The following is a 22673-nucleotide window of genomic DNA, read 5'->3' on the forward strand; positions in this document are numbered from 1 at the left end:
ATCGCCCTACCGGCCTTTCCACGCGACCTCGCCTGGGTCCCTTTAGGCTTGTAGACGGTAGGTCTTCACCCGTCAACGTTTTAAAGGATATCTTTTCCCCCTCCATTCTAGCTCTAGCCGTTGACGACTTTGAAACCAAACTATCGCGGTCCTTAAGTCTTTTTTTTACTCGGGGAAGGGGGTGGGAAGAGGGAGGAGGGAAAACGGGAGGAATTTTGCTCTTTCCAGGCTCCCGTACAAAAACTATGGTGGATGAAGCGGTAGCCACGTTGCTTAATTCTAAGCTCTGTGCAGTTTACACCACGTGTTGCACAAACGAGGTGGGTTTTTTGTTTTCTATTTTCTGATACAGGGTCTCATGTAGCCCAGGATGGTCCCGAACTTATTACGTAGCTGAGGAAGTCCTAAACTCTTGATCCTTTCGCCTTTACCTCCCAAGTGCTAGGATGATGAACGTGTAGCGCCGCTCTGGTACAGTTGTTTCCCCAACCCCTGCCAGTATCCTTGGGCGCAAAATTATAACCACCACTAGCTGTTATAGAAGGCAGGCCAAAGGCTCCACTGTTTGGGTGCTCCCTCGTTGATAATGTGAGCATGTTTGAAATGGGGCTCAGCCGATTCGTATAGAAAAGGTTTAATAGCGATATAGAAAATATGGCACCTGTGAAATATGAAATAGGCCACATGTCTACACCACCTAACCTATAAGCATTGCGTCACCCTTTGCCAGTGTCGTGTTCTTGTTTACAGATAGACGGCATACAGTCTCATGTTTGCAGGTTGTGGATGTAGGTTGGGAGTGTCCCTTTTTGGCTTAGTCTGAGACAGGGTCTCGTGTCGCCCTGGTTGGTCTTGAACTGCCACGTAGCTAGGTGATGGTTTTGAACTTCTGATATTCTTGCCTCCATTTCTCAAGTGCTGAGATTATAGGAGTTTGCCACCGAGGAGTTGCATCAGGTTTTATGTGGTCCAACTCACATCATTGTCCATACTAGGCAGACTTTCTACCAACTGAGCTACATCTGTAGCCCTCCTCTGGCCCCTTGAAAGGGTCTAAAATAGACCCTTTAAAAAGCAGAGACGTTCCCACAGCTCATACCAAGACTGACCAATCGGTGCAGGCAAGGACCAGTAAAGGATAGAGAAAAGCTTCAACACTGTCACCACACACACTTGGTCAATTAAGTGGCTGCATGTGACTCATCACTGGAGGCAAAACCTGCCCCAGCTTCTCTCCACCTTTTTCTCCTCTCATGTTGCCATTCTGGGTCCCCAGGACCATGCCTGAGATTATACGAAAAGGACAGTTACAAGCCTTGGGATGGGGAAGGGAGAGAGTTTAGAAAACTCCCCATGACCCACCCACCCATCAAAGATCCTCTGGGTCATGCTTGGGATTGCCTGAAGTCTTGGTTATCTTCTCTTCCTCCTCTTCCCCCTCTTCCTCCTCCTCCTCTGCCTTCTCATGCCCATCACTGATCTTCTCCTTTCCAGTCCAGGTTTCCTGTAGACAAGCTAGGTAGAACGGGAGAAAACAATTGCAATATTAATGCTGGGGATGGGGGAGCCAAGAGAGGAGAGGCCCAACCTCCACACTTACCAGTTTCAGAGGCTGGAAGCACATGACCTTCACAGAGAAAATGCTGTAGGGGCTGCTCCTGGTGGTGGAAGTACCAGTCTCCCACGACATCTTCAAATTCCTCCAGCATTGTCTCACACTAGTGAAGAAGAGCAGGAAGAGGATCTGCTCAGATGGGCCTTGGAAGACGTCTGCTTTTCACTCCCTGTCTTCCTTCTCCATTCACTGCCTTTTGAGAGGCAGCCAGCAGCCAGAAGGTTACACCTGGAGTACTAGATGTGTGATGCTCTTCCTTCAACATTTACCAGTATCTATTACTATCTAATAGTATCTACTCTGCTAGGTGGCAAATGCCTGTAATCCCAGTTGGGAGGTAGAGGCAGAAGGGTCATATATTCAAACTTGTTCTCAACTACATGGTGAGTTACAGAGCAGCCTGGACTGTGTGTAATCCTGTCTCAAAAACTCAGTACGTCTCAAATTCTAGCCTGTAAAGTGGGAACTGGTAATCACACCTGTGACATGAGAGTATAACAAGGCAGTAGTATATGGCCCAGAACCCAGGACATAGTAGGTGCCCAGCAGGTGCCCAGTGGTAGTAATACTGCTATGCTTTTGAGCCTGCCTTAATAAATGGCACAGTCCTCACTCTCGGTCTTCTCCCTGCTCAGAGGTAGACCTTCCTGACATCGAACCTCCCTAGACAGAGTGACATCCCATCCTACCTGCTTCTTGAGGAATGTGACCTCCACGCTGGGCTCGTCCCATAGCTCCAAAGGGATCCCCAGGTCCACTTTCACTCCCTTCTGTACTAAGCCTTTCAGTGTCGCCATGGTCTGACTCTGACCCTGAGGGATGGAAAATTCGGTATTAGTCCAGTCCACCACCTCACCTCTTCTTTTCCCTTTTCACCACACCAGCTTTATCAACTGCTGGAGACTCGTGGTGTGTTCTGTGAGAGAGACTGGCAAATATTCCTTGAGGATCTTAGATGATAAAGGTCTCTGCTTCTGAGGAACAGGGACCTGGGCTGGGGAGAGAGTTCAGTCAGTAAAATGTTTGAGAACCTTAGTTCAGTCCCCAGAATCCATATTAAAAAAAAAAGGGGGGGGGAGAAAGAGAGAGAGAGAGAGAGAGAGATGTGTGGTGGTATAAGCTTACAATCACAGCCCTGAGCAAGAACAGACAGGTAGATTCTTGGCGTTCTCTGGCTAACCAGCCTAGTTTGCTTGGAAAGTCAGTAAGCCAGTGAGACCCTGTCTCAAAATCAAGGTAGGAGCTGGGTGTGTGTGGTGGCACATGCTTTTAATCCCAGGACTTGGGAGGCAGAGGCAGGTGGATCTCTGTGAGTTCGAGGCCAACCTGGGCTACAGAGTGAGTTCCAGGACAGCCAGGACCGTTTCACAGAGAAACCCTGTCTCAAGAAACAAGAAACAAAAAAACAAGGTGGGTATGGCAAGATGTCTCAGTGGGTAAAGGTGTTTCCCACCAAGCCTCATGACCTGAGTTCAATCCGGAGAGAACAAGTTGTCCTCTGACCTCAGTAGTATGTTGTGACATGCTCACACATGAAATAATTATGGAAAAATGAAATAAGGTGGATGGGCTCCTGAGGAAAAACACCCAAAGTTGTTCTCTGGCCTCTCTACATGCACACACACACACACACACACACACACATACATGAACATACAGGGGAACATGCAAAGCTTTAGAGGAAAAAAGAAAGAAAAATCAGCAGGGCCCTTCCTAAGAAATGCCTGACCTTGGCATATCTCAATGAGCCCTTGCGTTCAGCATGAACACTGTAATCCAGGATCCGCTCACATAAATTCTCCAAAGCCTCTTCCAATCTTGTCTCACTGTGGGAACACGGGAAATAAGACTGATGTTTCAGGGACCTGGCAGCTCCTCTGGGTTTGGTTAGAAGGTGGATGAGACTCACGAAAGGCTGTAAGGCACGTGTCTCTTCCTCTTGCCTGTGTCCAGCACCTGCCCCAGCTCCAGCACTTCTCGAGATCGGCCTGTGCGACTCAGCTCTTCCTGTAGCTCCATGCTCAGCAGCTTACACACTGGTAATAAGGAGATACCCAAGGGGATGAAGGCAAGTGATGACTCCTGAGTCGTTCTGCCCATGATCCAAGGCAGCAGAGCATATAAGCACATGCTCTGGAGCCAGACTGGCCGGAGGAGGAGACCGACTCAATCACAGTAGCTGTGTGACACTTGTGTATCTCAACTTCTTCACCTCTAAAACGTGGATAAGACTGTGTCTCTTACAGAGGAGTGATGATTTAAGTCCATCAGTGTATGGGAAACCCCTAGAGCCGTGTCTGGCATGTAGTGAGCACTGTGTAAGTACTTGCTCTCACTCTGACATTGAGCTACTTTCCTATGTGTACGAGTACAGACAGCATAAAACCCATCATGATGCGTCCATGAAACACTGCTGGAATAGTCTGGGACTGATACATAAACAATGATGATACAGTGACAGTGATCCAGGGTTACAATCAAGAAACCTGTTTCCAGGGCTGATAAGATGGTTCGGCAGGTAAAGGAACCCACTGCCAAACCTGGAGGACCCACATGGTGGAAGGAGAGAACCAACTCCTCCATGTTATCCTCTGACCTCCACACACATACACAAAATAAATTTTTTTTTTAATTAAAGAGATTTAATCTCACCAGAAAATGTAAAATTCATCCAAAAGTCACCTACTGTATTGTAATTTCAATAAGGATGAACATATCTTTTCCACCATTGTCTTTCCCAGCACCTGATCTGGCACACGGTGGGCTGGGCTCTCAAAAGAAAACTCTCCTATAGAAGTAACAAACTACGGCTGGGCACACGCCTTTAATCCCAGCACTTGGGAGGCAGAGGCAGGCGGATCTCTGTGAGTTCAAGGCCAGCCTGATCTACAGAGTTCCAAGGTAGCCAGGGCTACACAGAGAAGCCCCGTCATGAGAAAAAAAAAACAAAAAACAAGTCCCAGGAGAAGAGTGGGACACAGATGCAAAAAGAAGTGAAAGATTAGACTCAAGTAATGAGTAACAATGATAATAAAATGCAGTTGAGTGTAAGGTGAAGAGAGAAAGAATCCAAAGAAAAAGTAAATGTCGCCGGGCAGTGGTGGCGCACGCCTTTAATCCCAGCACTCGGGAGGCAGAGCCAAGGCGGATCTCTGTGAGTTCGAGGCCAGCCTGGGCTACCAAGTGAGTCCCAGGAAAGGCGCAAAGCTACACAGAGAAACCCTGTCTCGAAAAAACCAAAAAAAGAAAAAAAAAAAGAAAAAGTAAATGTCAGGGAGGCAACAAACCAGGGACCCACAGGATATTCAGTGACCTGGCTCCCTCCCGGTTGAGGGGCATTCACTCATGCAGCCAGAGACCACGCTGCTTGCTGTGAAATCCCTACAGTACACCCCAACTGCAAAGCCTCACACCGATGAGCAACTAACTTCTAAGTGGTGTGATGTCTCCCATCTTTTGTTTACCAGCTTCAGCTGCTGACTTACTCACCTTTAAACCCCTGGAGGGTGTCATCAGGGTTGTAATTTTCGAGCGTCTATGCCAGGGCGGGGCACAGGATGTCTAGAAGGTATGAACCTTACACCTCACCCATGCAAGGCTGTCAGATTTAGGTCTGGTGATTAACAGGGCGGGAAACGCAGTGAGGAAGATGCTCGGTAGACTGCGTTACAGGTCCTCGAACTACAATTCCCACAATCCATTGGGGCCCGAGCCTACAAGAAAAACCTGGCTCCTTCTGGATGCTGCCTGGGAAATGTAGTGTCACCCTAACTGATTTCTCTCCCTTGTTCCCATTCAAGAGTTATCAAGCGCCGGGCGGTGTTGGCACACGCCTTTAATCCCAGCACTCGGAGACAGAGCCAGGCGGATTTCTGAGTTCGAGGCCAGCCTGGGCTACAGTGTGAGTTCCAGGAAAAGGCACAGAGCTACACAGAGAAACCCTGTCTCGAAAAACCAAAAAAAAAAAAAAAAAAAAAAAAAGTTACCAAGCTCCAAAGAACTTTCAAGATGGTCGAGTGACCCATCTATCTTAGTCCATTTGAGCGAGCCTAGAGCTAGAGCTAGAGAGGCAGGAGGTGGGATAGACAGATGCAAATAAGAACAGCTCCTTTTCTATACCTTCGCATTTGCTGGGCAAACGTTCTGTGTCATCTTCCTCTTCTTTCGTCGTCCCTGCCCAAGCACTGTACGCTGCCAGGATGAAAAGCAGTATTTCCAACCGCACCGGTCCCATAACAAAACGCAGTCCACACATACACACAACCACCGTTTCCCTTCAGACTAACTTCTGGAAGGCAGCGGGCCCTTTAAATTTAGACGCAGCGGGCCACAAGCTTTTTTCAAAAAAAAAAAAAAAATTCCATCGTAGGACGGTCAGCGCATGCTCAGAGCTAGCCCGAAAGTGGGTGGAGCGTCAGGGCTCTGAGCTTCCCCGCCTCAGTTTTGTGGCGCCTCCTGAAGGTCCTGGCAGCTGGGTAGTGAAGATACAGATTGAAGTAATTAGAATATAGTAATATTATCCTTACACATCTACGTAGAATACAATTTTTATATAATTTAAGACTGTGAGACGAGACGATCTGTTTTGATGTAGGGAAGAGCAGTGATAAGCTCTTGGCTTCTGCCAGGACCTACTCCTGCCAGGGGGCGGGGCCAAGATGGCGCCGAGCGCCGGGTGAGCGGCGCTTTGGCAGCGGTGAGAGGCTTTTACTGCTCCCAGTGCTTGGCTGGCGGGGGAAGGTCTGAGGTGTATCCGGGAGGAGACCCTTTGAAAGGGCCCATGTGAGAACTGGGAAGAGGACGGTTGGTTGTGTGTCCGTGCTCGTGGGGACTCTGTGCGTGTTTGCACTGGAAGGATGTTGGGGAGATGTAGTGGATTGTGAACCTCCTGTAGCGCTGCCCGGGGAAATCTTCGAATCAGTTCTCTTCTGAGGAAAATGGTGCACAGATCTAGCTCAAGTTATCCGTCCTCTGAGAAGTCTTCCTGTCGCTTCCACTGATCTGAGACGCTCCTGAGGCTGTTAGAGTGTTTTATGAACCCTTAGTGGCAGAGGGGACCGCAGGGGACCGGGACCCGACTACTTCTTGTATACCTGGCCAAAGGTACAGAGTATGTGCTGAATAATTGTATTCCCTGTAGACAAGATTTAACAAAAGTCTGAGAAGACCTGGCATGGCTTGAAAAGAACCAGTGCCCTTTGGCCTCTTTTCCCCGGCTCCCTAGCACTCAGTTCTGAACACTATTGGGGTTGATCTTCCTGTGTCCAGTGTCAGGCAAGCTCCTTTCCTTTTGACCACAGAGTAAACTCTAAGCTTGAGTCTGTGTCTTTTTCATTTCGGTAACTGTTATACCGAGTATTTATAGAACACTTACACCTTTAAGACTTAAAATTCTTTTAACAATGTCCCAGGTACCGACCTAGGTACCAAATAGATCAGTGAACATAATAGACATATTCCTGTGAGGTCAGGATGATCAACAAGAAGAAATGATAGCTAGACCTGGTGCTGCACAGCTGTAAAAGGCAGGAGGAGCTCAGTTTCAAGGCTAGAGTGAGTTCCAGACAAGCCTCAGCAACTTACTGAGACTCGCTTGTAGAGGGGTTGTTTAACATGTAGAAGGCCCTAGATTTAATCTAGAGTGAGATTATGTATATGTGTATATATGTATATATATATATATATATATATATATATATATATATATGAAGAAAATATGGCAAAGAAGTAAAGCCAGGCATGGTGGTACTTGCCTGGGATCCCAGCACTTGGGAGGAGAAGGCCGAAGGACTAGGAGTTAAGATCAGTGTGGTCTACATAGTGAATTCGAGGCCAGTCTGGGCTACATGAGACCCTGTCCCTAAGGAGGGGGGGTGAGGTCGTGTAGCCAAGCTCATTTCAGGAAGACAACAGCAAAAGCTGTAAAACCAAGTGCATGTCTGTCTGTCAGACTGAAAGGACAACAAGGAGAATGGTGTGAGAATAAAGCGGCAGAAGGAAGGATAGGTGATCAGAGATAGGGTGAGAGAAAGGGAACTGAAAAGGAAAAACCACTTTAGACAGGAACTCACTGCCTAGTCCAGGCTGGCCTCAGACTTACTGTCCCTACAGAGTGCTGGGATGACAAGTGTACACTGTGCAAGGGTCTCATTGTGAAGCACACCCTGGTATGATACTCAGGGCGGTCCGTTGAGAAGTGTTAACCCCGACACCTGGACAGGGAAGGCTTTGGAAGGGTTTGCTGTCAAAGGGGAACCATTACAGCAAAGAAGTGGTAACCTAGTTTATATTTTGACAGCAGCACAATATTTTAAGGAGTAAATGCAGGGAGGCTGAGATAGAAACAGGAACACTTTGTCAGGGGCTTTTAGAGTGTAGCAGGTGACAGGTAATGGTCACCTGGGCCAAAAAGGGTCTGGTTGGGCTGCCTGGTTCATTTTGAAACAGTGCTGGGATCAAACCCAGGCCCTTGTGCGTGACCAGTACTCCTCGACCACTGAGCCACATCCTCCAGCCCTTACCTGGTGGATGTGATTCAAGGGTCCAGACAGGAATGAGTTGTGCTGGCTGTGGTGACACATGCCTATAAGCACCTGGGAGGTATAGATAGCAGTATCAGGAGTTCAAGTTCATCGTCGGCTGTTTATGGAGTAGGAGGCCAGCCTGGGCTACAAGAGGCCCTACTTAAAAAAAAAAAAAAAAAAGTCAGGTGGTGATGGCCCACACCTTTAATCCTAGCACCCAGGAGGCAAAGGCAGGCAGATCTCTGAATCTGAGGCCAGCCTGGTCTACAGAGCAAATTCCAGTTGAGCCAGGGCTACACAGAGAAACCCTGCCTGGGAGGAAAAAGAAAAAAGGAAAAAAAAAATGAAAACAAAAAACTGGTGTGGAGATGTAGCTCAGTTTTTAAGAGTATTTTCCTAGCAGACACAAAGCCCTAAGTTCCATCCCCAGCACAACAAAAACTGGGTATGGAGGTATATGTCTATAATCCCAGCATCAGGAGGGTAAAGACAGAAGGATCCAGAGTCAAGTCTATCTTTTGTTATCAGAGTTTGAGACTAGGCTAGGCTATAGAAATCCTGTCCCCAAAAGTAAGACAAAACAAAACAAATTGTCACTAGTCACAGCAATGCATGCGTATAATCCCAGTGCTTAAGAAGCAGAAGCAGAGGGCGGGTGTGTTGAATGCCTTTAATCCTGGCACTTGGGAGGCCGAGGCAGGTGGATCTCTGTGAGTTCAAGGCCAGCCTGGTGGTCTACAAAGTGAGTTCCAGGACAGCCAGGACTATACACAAAAACCCTGTCTTGAAAGACCAAAAATAAAATTAAATTTTAAAAAAAGAGAAAAGAAAAGAAAGGCAGAAGCAGGAAGCTGGAATTAGAAGTGTTTGGGCTACATAGTGAGCCCGTGTCCAAAATAAGTAAATAAATAAAAGGACAAACCAAGTTACTGGGTGATAGCATTGCTTTCAAGATGAGCTGAAGTTGAAGCAAGTAGAGAGGGCGCTCAGGTTTAGGTTTTGAATTGTTTTTCTTCTTGCCCCATCCCACTACCAGTGGCTCCATCTCTCCACCCTGGGGTGGCATCCTACCAGGAACAGGAGTTGGAATTCCAGTATGGCCGAGGAGAAGAAGCTGAAACTCAGCAATACTGTGTTGCCCTCTGAGTCCATGAAGGTGGTGGCAGAATCCATGGGCATTGCTCAGATTCAAGAGGAGACTTGCCAACTACTGACAGATGAGGTCAGCTACCGCATCAAGGAGATTGCCCAGGTAACCCTTCTGCCCAGCCTTGCTTTGTGTTAAAGATTCAGCTTACTGCTGGGCGGTGGTGGCTTTCGCCTTTAATTCCAGGACTCAGGAGGCAGAGGCAGGTGGATCTCTGTGAGTTAGAGGCCAGCCTGGGCTACAGAGCGAGATCCAGGAAAGGCGCAAAGCTACACAGAGAAACCTTGTCTCGAAAAACAAAAAAAAAAAAAAAAATTCAGCTTACTATGTAACTGAGGATAACCCTGAACTTCTGATCCTCCTGCTTCCACTTCCCACTGCTGGGATTGCAGGATGTCCTACCATGCTGTTTTTGTGATGCTGGGCATTGAACTCGGGTCCCTGTGCATGCTGGGCAGTGCTTTACCCCCTGAGCTATATTCCTCAGGGTCTTAAATTAACACCTCTTCTCCTCTCAACCCCTAGGATGCTTTGAAGTTCATGCACATGGGGAAGCGGCAGAAGCTCACTACCAGTGACATTGACTATGCATTGAAGTTAAAGAATGTGGAGGTGATTTGGAGGGACTCGGAGGGGACAGGAGGCTTCGGAGTGGGGAGACAATGCACATGTAGCCATGCCTCCCTTGGCCACTTCTCATGTCTTTTTCTGTCTCTCCTGATACAGCCACTGTATGGCTTCCATGCTCAGGAATTCATCCCTTTCCGTTTTGCCTCTGGTGGGGGCCGGGAGCTTTACTTCTATGAGGAGAAGGAAGTGGACCTGAGCGATATCATCAACACCCCTCTGCCTCGGGTGCCTCTGGATGTCTGCCTCAAAGGTGGAGGGAGGGTAGAGCTGGGTGTGCGGGGAGGAGGGAAAGGAGGCGTGATTGGGGGAACCTCACAAGTGAAGAAACAAACATAATGTGAGATCCCTGGTGAATGGTAAGAAGGGGACCAGGAAGGAACACACACCTTCCTTTGTATGGGGTGACACCCCAATGTCCATGCCCAGTAACTCAGCTTGACATCTTCCTTACAGCACATTGGCTGAGCATTGAAGGCTGCCAGCCAGCTATACCAGAGAATCCACCCCCAGGTAACATTTTCCATGGCCAGAGCCAAGCCTCCTTATTCTCCTCCCTCACCCCTGGTCCTGTGGGGCTCCTCCACCTTCTTACCACTCCTCCTGTGACCACTTTCCCACCAGCACCCAAAGAGCAGCAGAAGGCTGAGGCCACAGAACCCCTGAAGTCAGCAAAGCCAGGCCAAGAAGAAGATGGACCCCTGAAAGGCAAAGGTCAAGGGGCAGCTGCAGCTGATGGCAAAGGTCAGGACACAGGCCAGGCCTCTCCCTGCTCTTATCCTAAAGCCAGATCGTCCTCAGTGAAGTAGATAAAGTCAGAGACAGAGGAACCCCAGAAAGGCCTAGAAGGCTAGAGAAGGGCTACATGTTGCGGTGAGGATTTGCCCTGTACAGAAGCCTCTTCTGGAGCTTGCTTTTTTAGTACATGTGTACACATGTGTATGTGTGTTTCTGTGTCAGGCGCAGGTGTGTGTGTGTGTGACCAGAGGATCATCTTAGCTACCAGTCCTCATGTGTGATCTACCTTTTTTTTTTTTTTTTGAGACAGGGTCTCAATGGCCTGGAAATCTTCAGTTAGGCTAGGCTGACCAACCAGCAAGCCCCAGGGATCCTCCTGTCTCCGTTTTCCCCAGCACTAAGATTACAAGTGTGCACCCAGCTCTTATATGACAAGCACTTTACTGACTGAGCCATCTCCCCAGCCTGAGCTTTCTTTCTCAAGCCTGTCTCCCCAATTCACACAGGAAAAGAGAAGAAAGCACCTCCTTTGCTGGAGGGAGCCCCTTTCCGCCTGAAGCCCCGCAGCATCCATGAGCTGTCTGTGGAACAGCAGCTGTATTACAAAGAGATCACAGAAGCCTGTGTAGGATCCTGTGAGGCCAAGAGAGCGGTAAGCCTGCTCTCTGGCCTGCCTTCGCACCAGGGGAGAATCCCGGAACAGAGGTAGTTTTCCTACAGTAAATGGTCTGCCTGACTCATTGCCCCCTCCAACAGGAAGCTCTGCAGAGCATTGCCACCGACCCGGGGCTCTATCAGATGCTACCACGGTTCAGTACCTTCATCTCTGAGGGGGTGAGAGAACTGGGAAAGGCCAGACCCAGGATGAGGCTCCAAGGAAGGGGGTTGGCAAGGGGAGTCCATCTGAGGCGTCTCTCTGCCCCTCCCCCAATTTTCCCTTTCCTAGGTCCGTGTAAATGTGGTCCAGAATAACCTGGCCTTGCTCATCTACCTGATGCGCATGGTGAAGGCCCTGATGGACAACCCCACACTGTATCTAGAGAAATATGTGAGTGGTCTCGCCTACCTCCTGTCTTTTCCAAGGTCAGGTCCCCTTCTGCTGACCGCGCCACAGATCATCAGGTATCAGAACTGGCTTATGGTGCCTGGTCTCCCTCAGGTGCACGAGCTGATTCCAGCAGTCATGACCTGCATTGTGAGCAGACAGCTGTGCCTGCGGCCGGATGTGGACAATCACTGGGCACTCCGCGATTTTGCCGCCCGTCTAGTGGCCCAGATCTGTAAGCATTTCAGCACAACCACCAACAACATCCAGTCCCGGATCACCAAGACCTTTACCAAGGTGAGTGCCAAAAATGTATCAGATGAATCAGATGATGCAAATCACCTTTCCAGGGTTATCCCCAAGAAAGAAAGAACTTCACCCACCTGGCAGTGGAAAGATACCCAGAACATGGGGCAAAGACGAGCCAGGGAGACTGGGTCCAAGGGTCTTGACTGAACCTGTGTCTTAATGCTTTATAAGTGTTTATAGGTGATGTCAGTCCTTAGCAATTAGTCTTTCCTTTTTTGAAACAGGGTGTCATGTATCCCAGGCAAGCCCTAACCCTGACCCTCTAACTCTAACCCTAAATTAAACTCTGTGTAATTGAGGATGGCTTTGAACCTTTTTTTGGGGGGGGGGTTGAGACAGGGTTTCTGTGTTGTAGCCCTGGCTGTCCTGGAACTAGCTCTGTACACCAGGCTGGCCTCGAACTCATAGAAATCCACCTGCCTCCCAAGTGCTAGGATTAATGGCGTGTGCCACCACTGCCTGGCAGCTTTGAACTTCTAATCTTCCTGTCTCTACCTCCTATGTACCAGGATTACAGGCATGTACGTACCACCAGGCCTAGTTTAGCAGTTAGCCTTTCCAAACCTTTTCATCTGGGTTTTTCTTTTCTTTCTCTGCAGAGCTGGGTAGATGAGAAGACTCCATGGACAACTCGATATGGCTCCATTGCAGGCCTGGCAGAGCTGGGACATGATGTCAGTGTCCAGAGGGAAGAGCTGGGAGAGGGGCGTTCACATGTGGGGTGGGAGAGACCTCTGGTGACCTTCCAGTCTGGCTTCTCCCCTTCCTTCCCACCAGGTGATTAAGACGCTGATTCTGCCAAGGCTGCAGCAGGAAGGGGAACGGATCCGCAGTGTCCTGGATGGGCCTGTGCTGAGCAACATTGACCGTATCGGAGCAGACCATGTGCAGAGCCTTCTCCTGGTGATGAACCCCCACCATACCCCCCACTTCTTCCCAGGAGCTCCACTCCTAGCTCCCACAAACACAGCTACAATGTTTAGCAAGCACGAGGCACATCTTAACCCTTACTCTTCAGAGGCCAGCACTGTGGTGTACATGGAAAGCTCGGCACAAACAGGAACAGAGGCCTTAACAGTCACTAACTTCTGGACTGCACTGCCCTCACCCTACACAAGGCACATGAACACCCCATCTATGTCATCACTAGATACAGCAAATCCTGTTCATACCAGCCGATCCGTATGGAAGGAAACTTTATTTGTTGACTCTTACAGATGGGGGTCTTGCCTTGGTTAGTCTGGAACTTGTGAGGTAGACCATGCTGGCCCTGTGGCAATCCTGCTGCCTCTGCTTTCTTGAGTGCTGAGATTACAGCAATGCACCACCACACCCACTGAGATCATCCTTTTTATTTTTACAAGTTTCCTTGTATGTTTGTATGAATGGACACTGTGTGTACAGACGCCCACAAAAGCCAAAGGCAGGCAGCGAATCTGGAACTGGAGTTCCAGGTGGTTGTGAGCAAGCAACCTCTGGAAGACAAGTGCCCTAACCCTCTGAGCCACCTCTCCAGTCCCCCTTCCCTTTCTGCCTGTGTGCTGCTGGGAACTGAACCTAGGGCCACGTGCGTGTTTTCAAAGCACTCTATCACTGAGCTATAGTCTCCTTGGCCTTTTTTTCATTTTGAGACAGTCCAACTGTCCAGGCTAGCCTTGACGTTCTCTTTGTAGCTCTGGCTAGCCTGGAACTCAGTGGTCCTCCTGCATGAGTGCTAGGACTACCAGCATGAACCACCACACCCAGCTCAGATGCGTTCCTAATGGAAGAACAGTAGCTTTTCATCATGGCCTCCAACAACAGCAGTGGGTGGGCTCCTCTCACATTTGCTGCAGAGTACCAGCCCTCACTTTGCCTTCTCTGCAGAAACACTGTGCCCCGGTACTGGCGAAGCTGCGCCCTCCACCTGACAATCAGGATGCCTACCGGGGAGAATTTGGGTCCCTTGGGCCCCTTCTCTGCTCCCATGTGGTGAAGGCCAGGGCCCAGGCTGCTCTACAAGCTCAGCAGGTCAACAGGACCACACTCACCATCACACAGGTCAGCCGCTGAGGGAGGAGGCCGACAGGAAATGGGCAGGTTTGGGACAGGACTTGCCAACGCCAGCAGTCTCAGGGAGCCTCACCCTTACTGCCACCCCCAATGAAGAGCTAAGAGCAAGTGCAACCGAGGTCTGCCTTCAATGTTGACATTTTCTTCCTGTCTCTCCTCATAGCCTCGGCCCACACTGACCCTCTCGCAGGCCCCTCAGCCAGGCCCTCGGACCCCTGGCTTATTGAAGGTTCCTGGTTCCATTGCCTTGCCTGTCCAGACACTGGTGTCTGCTAGAGCTGCTGCCCCTCCTCAGCCTTCTCCTCCTCCAACCAAGTTTATCGTAATGTCCTCATCTTCCAGTGCCTCATCAACCCAGCAGGTATGTGGGGCCAGGGTGAGGGATGTGAGGGGCACCTGGGGAAAGTCTCCAGGGGAGGCCTAACCCCTCCAGACTCAAACTCAGAAGGTAGGAGGGCCCCTTGTCAGGATCTTGGAGGCCTCAAGCAAGCAGCAGTCTTCTGGATCTTGACCCCCTCACTGGGGACTGCAAGGGAACATGGGAGCTGAGGGAAGCAAGGACAACATGACGCAGGCCCTCCAGGTGTGAGGCAGGCAGCACATAGTCCCCACAGTCACGCTGCCCTCCTTCCTCCCCCAGGTCCTGTCCCTCAGCACCTCAGCTCCTGGCTCAGGCTCTACCACTACCTCTCCCGTCACCACCACGGTTCCCAGCGTGCAGCCCATCGTGAAGTTGGTCTCCACGGCCACCACCGCACCCCCAAGCACAGCCCCTGCTGGCCCTGGCAGTGTTCAGAAATACATCGTGGTCTCCCTTCCCCCGACAGGCGAAGGCAAAGGAGGCCCTCCTTCTCATCCTTCTCCAGTCCCTCCTCCATCGTCTTCACCATCCCCACTGGGGGGCAGTGCCCTCTGTGGGGGAAAGCAGGAAGCTGGGGACAGCCCCCCTCCAGCTCCAGGGACTCCAAAGGCTAACGGCTCCCAGCCGACTGGACCTGGATCCCCTCAGCCTGCTCTGTGATAGCATCACATCTGCTGACCTCCTCTTGTGCAGATTCCTCCACGCACCAAGAACGCGGGAGGGAGGAGGTTGTTTCCCCTAGTGACTTTCTTTTTAGATACTGTACAGTAAGTTCCTCAGAATAAAAGTTGGATTTGTAAGTTTGTGAGCCTCCCTGCGTCACATGCAACAGAAAGGATGAGTCCGTGGAACCTTCCTGGTCTTGGGACTCTTCCTGTCCAGATCCAAAGACACAAGAAAGAAAATGTCCTCTTCCCGTTCAACTGCCTGCTGACTTGGCTGTCCATATCCTTGTTTGGGGAGTTTCAAATCCGAATTACGTAGGCGTTGCTGTGGCTCAGATGTCGCACCCACTTGTGAGGGTTGGCACTACCACAGGCGCTAAAGGACAGCCTGAGGAATCGAACCTGGAGGCCAGAGCATGTATGCCGAGGGAGTTCAAAGGAGAGGCTGGCGGGACCCAGCCCCAAGGGGGGTGCTGATGGGGAGGGCCCATGGCTGGGAGGCCCCTGTGAGCCAGGGACATCCATCTGTAAGTAAAACAGAAGATGGGAGGCTAGACAGCTACCTGGCACCAGGACTGGGCTGCTGCCGCAGGTGCGTGAGGAGGGAACATGCATACCTGGAAAAGGCCTGAGAGCTGAGAGCCTCCTTGAACTCGGGGCAGGTCCCAATGGAGGGCTCCTTCTACCAGCTCTGCCTTCTGATCTGGGCTGCTCAATTCCTGAGACAGGCTGGAAGGGGGACAGGGAAGATGTTAAGTGGCTACTTCCTCGGTAGACCGGAGGCTCTCCCCAGGGAGTCTTCCCAGCAAGCATGCTGACCTGACTACCCCTCGAGGCAGGGGAAGGTGCAGATGAATGTTCAGAGCTTGGCTGCAAAGAGGAGAAGAGTCAGCTCCAGGATGGCAGTGTCTTACCTGTCTGCATTGTTCTTGAGACAGTCTTATGCAGTTTAGGATGACTTTGAACTCCTGAGTCTCTTTCCTCCAGTGCTAGGATTACAGGAATGCACCACTACACTTGATGTGGTGCTGAGGATCAAACCCAGGGCTTTGTGCATGCTAAGCAAGCATTCTACATGCATCCCCAGCCCCTGCTCTGTTTCTCCTTCATGTTCCAACAGGAGTTCAGCACAAACACATTCCCTCCTCCAACCCTTTCCCAAATGCCGTAACCTCTGACCCAAGTGGAATTTAAAGGTGGTAGATGCAAATACCAGTTTGCTTTGAGACAGGGTCTCACTGTGAAGCCCAGACCGGCTTCAAATTGGTGATTCTCCTGCCTCAGCCTCCCAACTGCTGGGATTACAGGCACACACCACACTACAGGGCTTTATACATCTGCAGGAAGAATTAGCAGGCCCTTGGCCCTGTTTCCTGTCCTAGACAGTGGAAGTGGGCTTGAGTAACCAACCCCCACTCTTTTTTGTGTTTTGTTTTTTGAGACAGAGCTTTATGGGACCCAACTTGGCTTCAAACTCCCTATGTAGTTGAGATTGGCCTTAAACTCCCAATCTTTCTGTCTCTGTCTCCCGAGGGCTGGGATTATTGAGTGTGTACCACCAAGCCCAATTTAGCTAGCCCCAACTCTTACCTCTTTGGGGGCAGGTCACACCGTAACTTCAGGTAAATCTGGAGCCTGGAAAAGGTGGCATACGATTATTTACAACGTATCCTGTTGGCATTCCATGGCTGCTTATCCGGGGCCTCCATGGGAGGCTGTATAAGTTGTACCCTAAGTAGGAAGAGGGCTGAGAGCCATCCCAACAACACTAGCCAATACTTTTTCCAACCTGCCTGCTATCATCTCTGCCTCCCTTCCATATTAACCCTAACCCTTCCACGTTAAGCTGTGGCTCAGAGGAGTTGTAAAACACAAAACTAGTCTCACCGGCCTGAACCTCGGTCCCACTGTACAGAGGGAAAGAGCCGGAAGGGGAGCGGTGAGGGGAGGTCATCAGACAGTTGGTATCTCATCACGGTCAGCTGAGGCCAGAGAGGAACAGGTCAGCGTGGTCTTGCCCTGGTACTGCCTCCCTCCCCTCCGGTGGATGGAATACACCGGGCCACCCTGAACCTGACCTCGCCCTGCGGTGGCTGCAGGCGGAGGATCCGATGAGACTCAAACTCATCCAGATTGACAGAGCTATGGAACGACACCTCATCAACTCGGATGCCTGGCCCATATCCTGCAAAGAGAAGAAGATGGCTCTCCCGACCTGTGATTGGAAGGGAAGAGACATTTCCAACATCTCTCCGTGATATTTATGGAGAGGAAGAAAACTCATGCTCCCCTTACCTCTCAGTTCTGACTTTCCCACACAAAATTCTTCTGTCAAGCCTATGTACATCTCTGTGGGAGGAAAGGACATGAGAAAAGGGCATCAAATACCACCGCACACATCACCAGGAAGCCGTACCACACTTAACCATGGGTCCTCACCAGAACCGCTAGGAAGGAAGCTCTTGAGCCGTATCTCTCCTTGGACATCCACCTTCAACAATGAGCCCTGGGGATAGGAAGGAAGTTAAGACTCCGCTGTCCCCAAGTACCATTTACCTTCAACTCCAGGGGGTGCGGGGACACGGACCCAGACTTACATTAGATGCAATCAGTACAGACAGCCTCTCGACCACATCTAAAAACACTTCGTTCTTTTGGCTCTAAGAAAGAGAGGATGTGAGTTGTGGAGGCTGAAAACCTGTTCTAAAATGGACAAGCAATGCCAGGCACGGTGACACATGGAAGCTGAGATAGAAGGACTGCCATGAGTTCAAGGCCAGCCTGGGTTACAATGTGAGAGCCTGGGTTACCTAATGAGACCCTGTCTCAAAAGACGAAAGAATAGGAACTACAGGGATGGCTTAGTCAGTAAAGTGCTCGCCACGTGAATGTGACAACCTGAGTCTGATCCCCCAAATCCATGTGAAAGTCAAGTGTGGGGATGCGAGCCTGTAATACCTACACTAGGGAGGTGAAGATACACACATCCCTGAGGCTCACTGGTAGGCCAGCCAGCCCAGCCTAGTCAGTGAGCTCCAGGCTAATGAAAGGGCCTGTCTCAGAGGAGAATGGAATTCCTGAGGACGACATCCAAAGCCTAGTCCTTTGGCCTCCACACAAATGCATGCACCGCACGTATACACATACAGGAAAACATAACAGAGGCAGTAGAAGGGACAGGGTAGTCGAAGTAGAGCCCTGGGATAGGAGCCCAGGAATAATGGAAGGAATACCATGTCAAAAGGAGTGAAGAGATAAGCCAAGTTCTTGGACTCTTGGGTGTTAGGAATAAAAAGAAAAAAAAAAATCATCAAGTCTGGCCTCACTGATCTCTTACCTGGTCAGAGCGACTGGACAAGACCGGTCGACTGGCCGCACTGCTTGGGGCCACTCTGTTCTGCTGTGTCTCTGCTCCGAACTGTAAAGCACCCAAGGCAACCAATCCTCAGCTTTGATGCTCACAGCCAACCCTCCTGGGCCCTCCTCTTTCCCTGCTACTGACCAATCCAACGCTGCTGAGGTCAAAGAGGCTGAAGGGCTTGCTGACCACAGCTTCGGTTTGGATGAAGTTCCGGAGCATTTCCGTGGATGTAGTCTGCACATAGCCATAATCCTAATGGATAGAAAGCGTGGAACGGAGTGGATTTGGCCTCCTAACCACAAAACTCTACGCTAGAAGAGAGGACACTTCTTCAGGGTAGCAGGGAACAAGGGAAGGAAGTCCTTGGGGCTGGGGAGATGGTGCAGTGGGTAAAGGGCATGCTCAGTAAGTGTGAGGACCTGAACTCAATGCCCAAAACTCAAGTGAAAAAAAGCTGGACATGATAACAAGCATCTGTAATTCCAGTGATCTCATTTGGAGATGGGAGATGGAGACAGGAGAACCCCAGAAGCTTGCGGGCTAGTTAGTTTAGTGTATGTGCACTGGAAAACAAAGAGATCTTGCCTTTTGTCTGTCTTTTCTTCCCACCCCCCACCAAGTTCTTCAAGACAGGATTTTTCTGTGTGGCCCCAGATGTTCTAGAATTCACTCTGTAGAACAGACTGGCCTTGAACTCGGAGATTCACCTGCCTCTGCCTTTCCAGTGCACCACCACACCTGGCTTCTTTTTCCAATTTTTCAGGACAAGGTCTCGCTATGCAATCCTGGCTGGCCTCAAACTCATTCTGTAGACCAGGCTTGCCTCAAAATCAAAAGTGGTCCATCTGCTTCTGGGTGCTGGTATATTAAAGGCATGCACCACCATGACCAGCAAAAGACTTGTCTGGAACAAGGTAGAAGGTAAGGACCAATACCCGAGACTGTCCAACAGAAAAGAAAGAGAGATCCTGTGCAATGACTCAGCTGGTAAAGGTGCTTGCTACCAAGCCAGTCAACCTGAGTTCAATCCCAGGGACCCAGACAGTAGGAGAAAATTGTCTCCTGCAAGTTATCCTCTGAACTCTACTCATGTGCAGTGGTGTGGCCAACCACATACATACACACACAAAATGAATAAATCAAATTTTTAAAGTGGAAAGTCTTTGGGCTTTACCAGCACTTCATCCAGGAGTTCGTAAACAAGAGCCACATTCCGTGAGATGGTTCCCTCACTGAGTGAGCCGCAGTAGTCACCCAAGAGAGTGGCTAACCTAAGGAGACATAGTTGAGTATGTGTGAATAAACCTCTCAGGTCCTCCTTCTTAGGTGGCTGTCCCAGCCCTACTCACCGGGAAAGCAGCTCCAGGAGGCTGAAAGGAGAGACGTTTTCTGAGGTTGTGACCACTAAATAGAGACCACTGTGTCTGATGTGAATGAAATGACGATCATCATGATACTGAGGCGGAGTTGGGGAGAGAGGTATTAAGAGACCAGAATTGCAGTAACGTCGCCTGTGAGATGGCACCCTCCAGTCGCTACCAGTGATAGTAGAAAATGTGACTTTGGGTGATCCCTGAGACCTCTCAAAGACCTGGCCTCCTAATGTGTGACCTACCTCTCAGAGTTGTTGACAGTCAAGAGATGGGGGTGCAAGGCTCTGTCTCTGGCGTCTTGCTCACTCAATACACTTTTCTTACGTGGAAAAATGTATCCCCTCCCCTCCCGGGAAGCTTCCTATCAAGCAGCCCTTGAAAGGGAGATCTAGATGAGACACCCATCAAGCTCCACAGTCCTAAGCCCCTGCTTGCCCGCCACAAGTGGTTACCATGACAACCGGAGACTCGCCTCCAGGCAGCCCCGTCAGCTTCCGGTAAAAGAGCTCGGCCACATCACGACCACCACTGTCCCCGCGAACTGGAAGGATAGTTAAGGACACAGGCGACACAGAATGACTCTGAGCTCGATTTCTACCAGCTACTCCACTCCGTCTCGCCGGTCAAGGATACAGTCTTTGTAGATGAGCGGGTCCCCCTTGGAGGACAGAATGAAGAACTGGGAAATCATGGCCGTTCTGGAGGACAGACGAGAAGACCGTGAAAGTTGAACCCACCCCGCCCTGCGGTCGCGGAACAAAAGGACGCAGGGAGGCTGGCGCTTTAAGAAACACTCCTCCCACACCCACACGGGCGAGCAGTAATTTTGAACCGCGGGAAACCGGGTGCCCAACCCGCCTGGGCTTGGCAATCTCCCTCCGGCCCGCCCCTCTCGCCCCCTGTCATTCAACCCAGACTCGTCCAGTGATTGGTTAAAGTTGGTTGCCGGCAGCGGTTAGGAGCCCCCTGTCTGATTGGCCCGTCCTCAGCGGCACGGGTCACGTGGGTGTGGACGTTTCGCGCCAATTTCGGTTGGTCGGCCGCATCGCGCCGCGCGCTCGTTCTGCGCTTCCCCAGAGTGAGACTTCTCAGCCCGCCCGCTCCTGTCGCACGGTCCCCGGCAGCGATGGCGCTTAAGGACTACGCGATCGAGAAAGGTGATAGGCTCTAGGGCTGGGATCGGCGTGCTCCGAGGGAAGCTTCTCCACCGACACCTGTTGAGGGAAGCTGGAGTCTTGAGGGGAGCTGGGGTCTGTGGCTCTGGGGACAGGCGGACTGCGCCCGAGACAAGTGTAGCGGGCATCGGGACGGAAGCAGTCCTGGTTGGAGAAGGTGCTGTGGTTGTGTGGGGGGCAGGGCCCAGCGGAGGCCACGAAGAGGAGGGGCGCTCCAGAGACAGCTGGGTGACGTGGAACCTTCAGTACATGGCCCGAGGCCCCGGGAAACCGGGCCTGCCTCTGCGCTTTGGGGCGCTAGAGAATTCCCGCGTCCACTCGAGACGCGCCGGAGTTCGGAGGCGGGGCTTGCCCGGCCGCTACGCGCCGGGATTGGTTGTTTTAGGCCGCCCTCCAAGCGGAAGTAGAGGCGGGCGGAAGTGGCGCTACTCCATCGGAGCGAGTGTCGTGTGTAAACAGTGTCCTTCCGCGCGGTGGCCTCGGAGATCGCTGCCGTGGGTAGGGGCGTGCCTGGAGTCGGGAGACTGAGCGCCCGGCGGCGAGAGGTGGCAGTGAAGTGGACCCGAGTGGCCCTTCGGCGTGCTGGCCAATCGCCGCACGGCCACCCGCCTCGGGCGGAGGAATCCTGGGCTGTGAGGCGGCTGGAATCCGGGCCCATGTGCTTCTTTGTTTACTAAGAGCGGAAGCAGTGGCGGGAGCGGGGTGTGGGGTGCCGAGGAGGCCTAGTGGCGGACGTCCCGGCGGGAGCAGAAGAAAAAAAAGAGTTGTACTGGTGGGAGGAGAGCTGAGAGTCGATTGTGTGCGAGCTGAGAGAATTGAAGAACCTGAGATCTTAACTAAGGCAGTGAGTGAAATTCTCTTGGGAACGTTGGAGTAAGACTCACTCTTGTAACTGCCCGGGGACCTATGTTCTTCCCCAGGTAAAAGCAGACTTGTGCAAAGGAGTACTGCCTACTTTGGGGAGAACTAGGTAGGCTTGTTTTGAATGTTCATTTAATTAGCTCACAGGTCCCGTCTTAATTGGAAGTGGGTTTCTTAGGTTTCCGTTAAGAACTTGAAGTAAAGAATCCGAAAGGAAGCTTGTGTCTGGAATATTTGGTACACTGTTGTGTGTGGGACCGCGCGCGTGTGCTGCACGAGTATATCACGGCTTGCACGTGGGTGTTAGGCAGCCTCGGGAGTCGGTTCTCTTTCAACCTGTGGGTGGGCACCAGGGATTGAACTCTGACCATCAGGCTTGGCAGCAGTGGCCTTTACACCTCGCTGTACTCAAAGATTTGTTTTTGATTTTGCATTTGTTTGTAGAAAAAGTTAAGAAGTTCCTGCAAGAGTTTTATTATGATGATGAACTTGGAAAGAAGCAGTTCAAGTATGGAACCCAGTTGGTAAGTCCCAGGATTGGTTATGGGGAGTTGGGGTGGCATGTAAGAACTTATACAAGGTGGCCTACCTTGTTTGTACAAAGTCTTCGTTTTAGCTTTGGGTTTTGTCTTTTTCTTAACTGTTTAAGTTATATTTATTTGTGTATGTGTGGAGGTCCATTCTCCCACCATGTGGGTTTTGGGGTTCAAACTCCGTTCTTCAGGCTGGATGGCAAGTGCCTAACCCATTGAGTCATCTCTCCCATTCCTAGCTCTTGGTTTTTAGAAATAGTGTTTGTGTGGCCTGAACTGGCTTTGGG

At 50.8% G+C, this 22673-nt stretch overlaps 4 protein-coding genes across 7 annotated transcripts in view; 2 read left to right on the plus strand and 2 right to left on the minus strand.

Annotated features, from left to right (window-relative positions):
• Taf6 (TATA-box binding protein associated factor 6) lies at window positions 1–15218 on the plus strand. 3 transcript variants are annotated; one of them, XM_059249490.1, is made up of 16 exons: window positions 1–57; window positions 229–320; window positions 9176–9391; window positions 9812–9898; window positions 10013–10166; window positions 10370–10426; window positions 10538–10657; window positions 11158–11303; window positions 11408–11485; window positions 11598–11699; window positions 11811–11993; window positions 12605–12679; window positions 12783–12908; window positions 13872–14045; window positions 14221–14418; window positions 14698–15218. In XM_059249490.1, the coding sequence occupies exons 2-16, from the start codon at window positions 246–248 to the stop codon at window positions 15076–15078; spliced, it is 2172 nt and encodes a 723-aa protein (XP_059105473.1). In that variant the 5' UTR covers window positions 1–57; window positions 229–245; the 3' UTR covers window positions 15079–15218. The 3 variants fall into 3 exon arrangements, with proteins under 3 accessions (XP_059105473.1, XP_059105474.1, XP_059105475.1); XM_059249491.1 differs by lacking the exons at window positions 1–57; window positions 229–320 and adding an exon at window positions 6232–6311; XM_059249492.1 differs by lacking the exons at window positions 1–57; window positions 229–320 and adding an exon at window positions 6322–6718.
• Cnpy4 (canopy FGF signaling regulator 4) lies at window positions 619–5991 on the minus strand. Its single transcript, XM_059249495.1, has 6 exons — window positions 5735–5991; window positions 3525–3651; window positions 3345–3441; window positions 2305–2427; window positions 1601–1718; window positions 619–1515 (listed from the first exon to the last, which is right to left on the minus strand). The coding sequence occupies exons 1-6, from the start codon at window positions 5868–5870 to the stop codon at window positions 1370–1372; spliced, it is 747 nt and encodes a 248-aa protein (XP_059105478.1). The 5' UTR covers window positions 5871–5991; the 3' UTR covers window positions 619–1369.
• Ap4m1 (adaptor related protein complex 4 subunit mu 1) lies at window positions 13185–21325 on the minus strand. The gene is made up of 15 exons (XM_059249496.1): window positions 20451–21325; window positions 20270–20358; window positions 19794–19900; window positions 19619–19715; window positions 18586–18696; window positions 18421–18501; window positions 17681–17743; window positions 17523–17589; window positions 17379–17432; window positions 17162–17268; window positions 16971–17065; window positions 16674–16718; window positions 15903–15953; window positions 15701–15812; window positions 13185–15608 (listed from the first exon to the last, which is right to left on the minus strand). The coding sequence occupies exons 1-15, from the start codon at window positions 20506–20508 to the stop codon at window positions 15384–15386; spliced, it is 1362 nt and encodes a 453-aa protein (XP_059105479.1). The 5' UTR covers window positions 20509–21325; the 3' UTR covers window positions 13185–15383.
• The window catches only part of Mcm7 (minichromosome maintenance complex component 7), an 8018-nt gene continuing 5633 nt past the window's right edge, over window positions 20289–22673 (plus strand). Inside the window, exons 1-2 of one of the 2 annotated variants that reach the window (XM_059249493.1) lie at window positions 20289–20974; window positions 22298–22377. In XM_059249493.1, the coding sequence (XP_059105476.1) occupies window positions 20944–20974; window positions 22298–22377 (111 nt within the window). In that variant the 5' untranslated portion in view covers window positions 20289–20943. Of the gene's footprint in view, window positions 20975–21939; window positions 21963–22297; window positions 22378–22673 lie in introns of those variants that run through there. The other variant, XM_059249494.1, reaches the window with a different exon arrangement.

This window comes from Peromyscus eremicus, chromosome 23, assembly GCF_949786415.1.
Source record: "Peromyscus eremicus chromosome 23, PerEre_H2_v1, whole genome shotgun sequence".
NCBI classification, from domain to species: Eukaryota; Metazoa; Chordata; class Mammalia; order Rodentia; family Cricetidae; genus Peromyscus; species Peromyscus eremicus.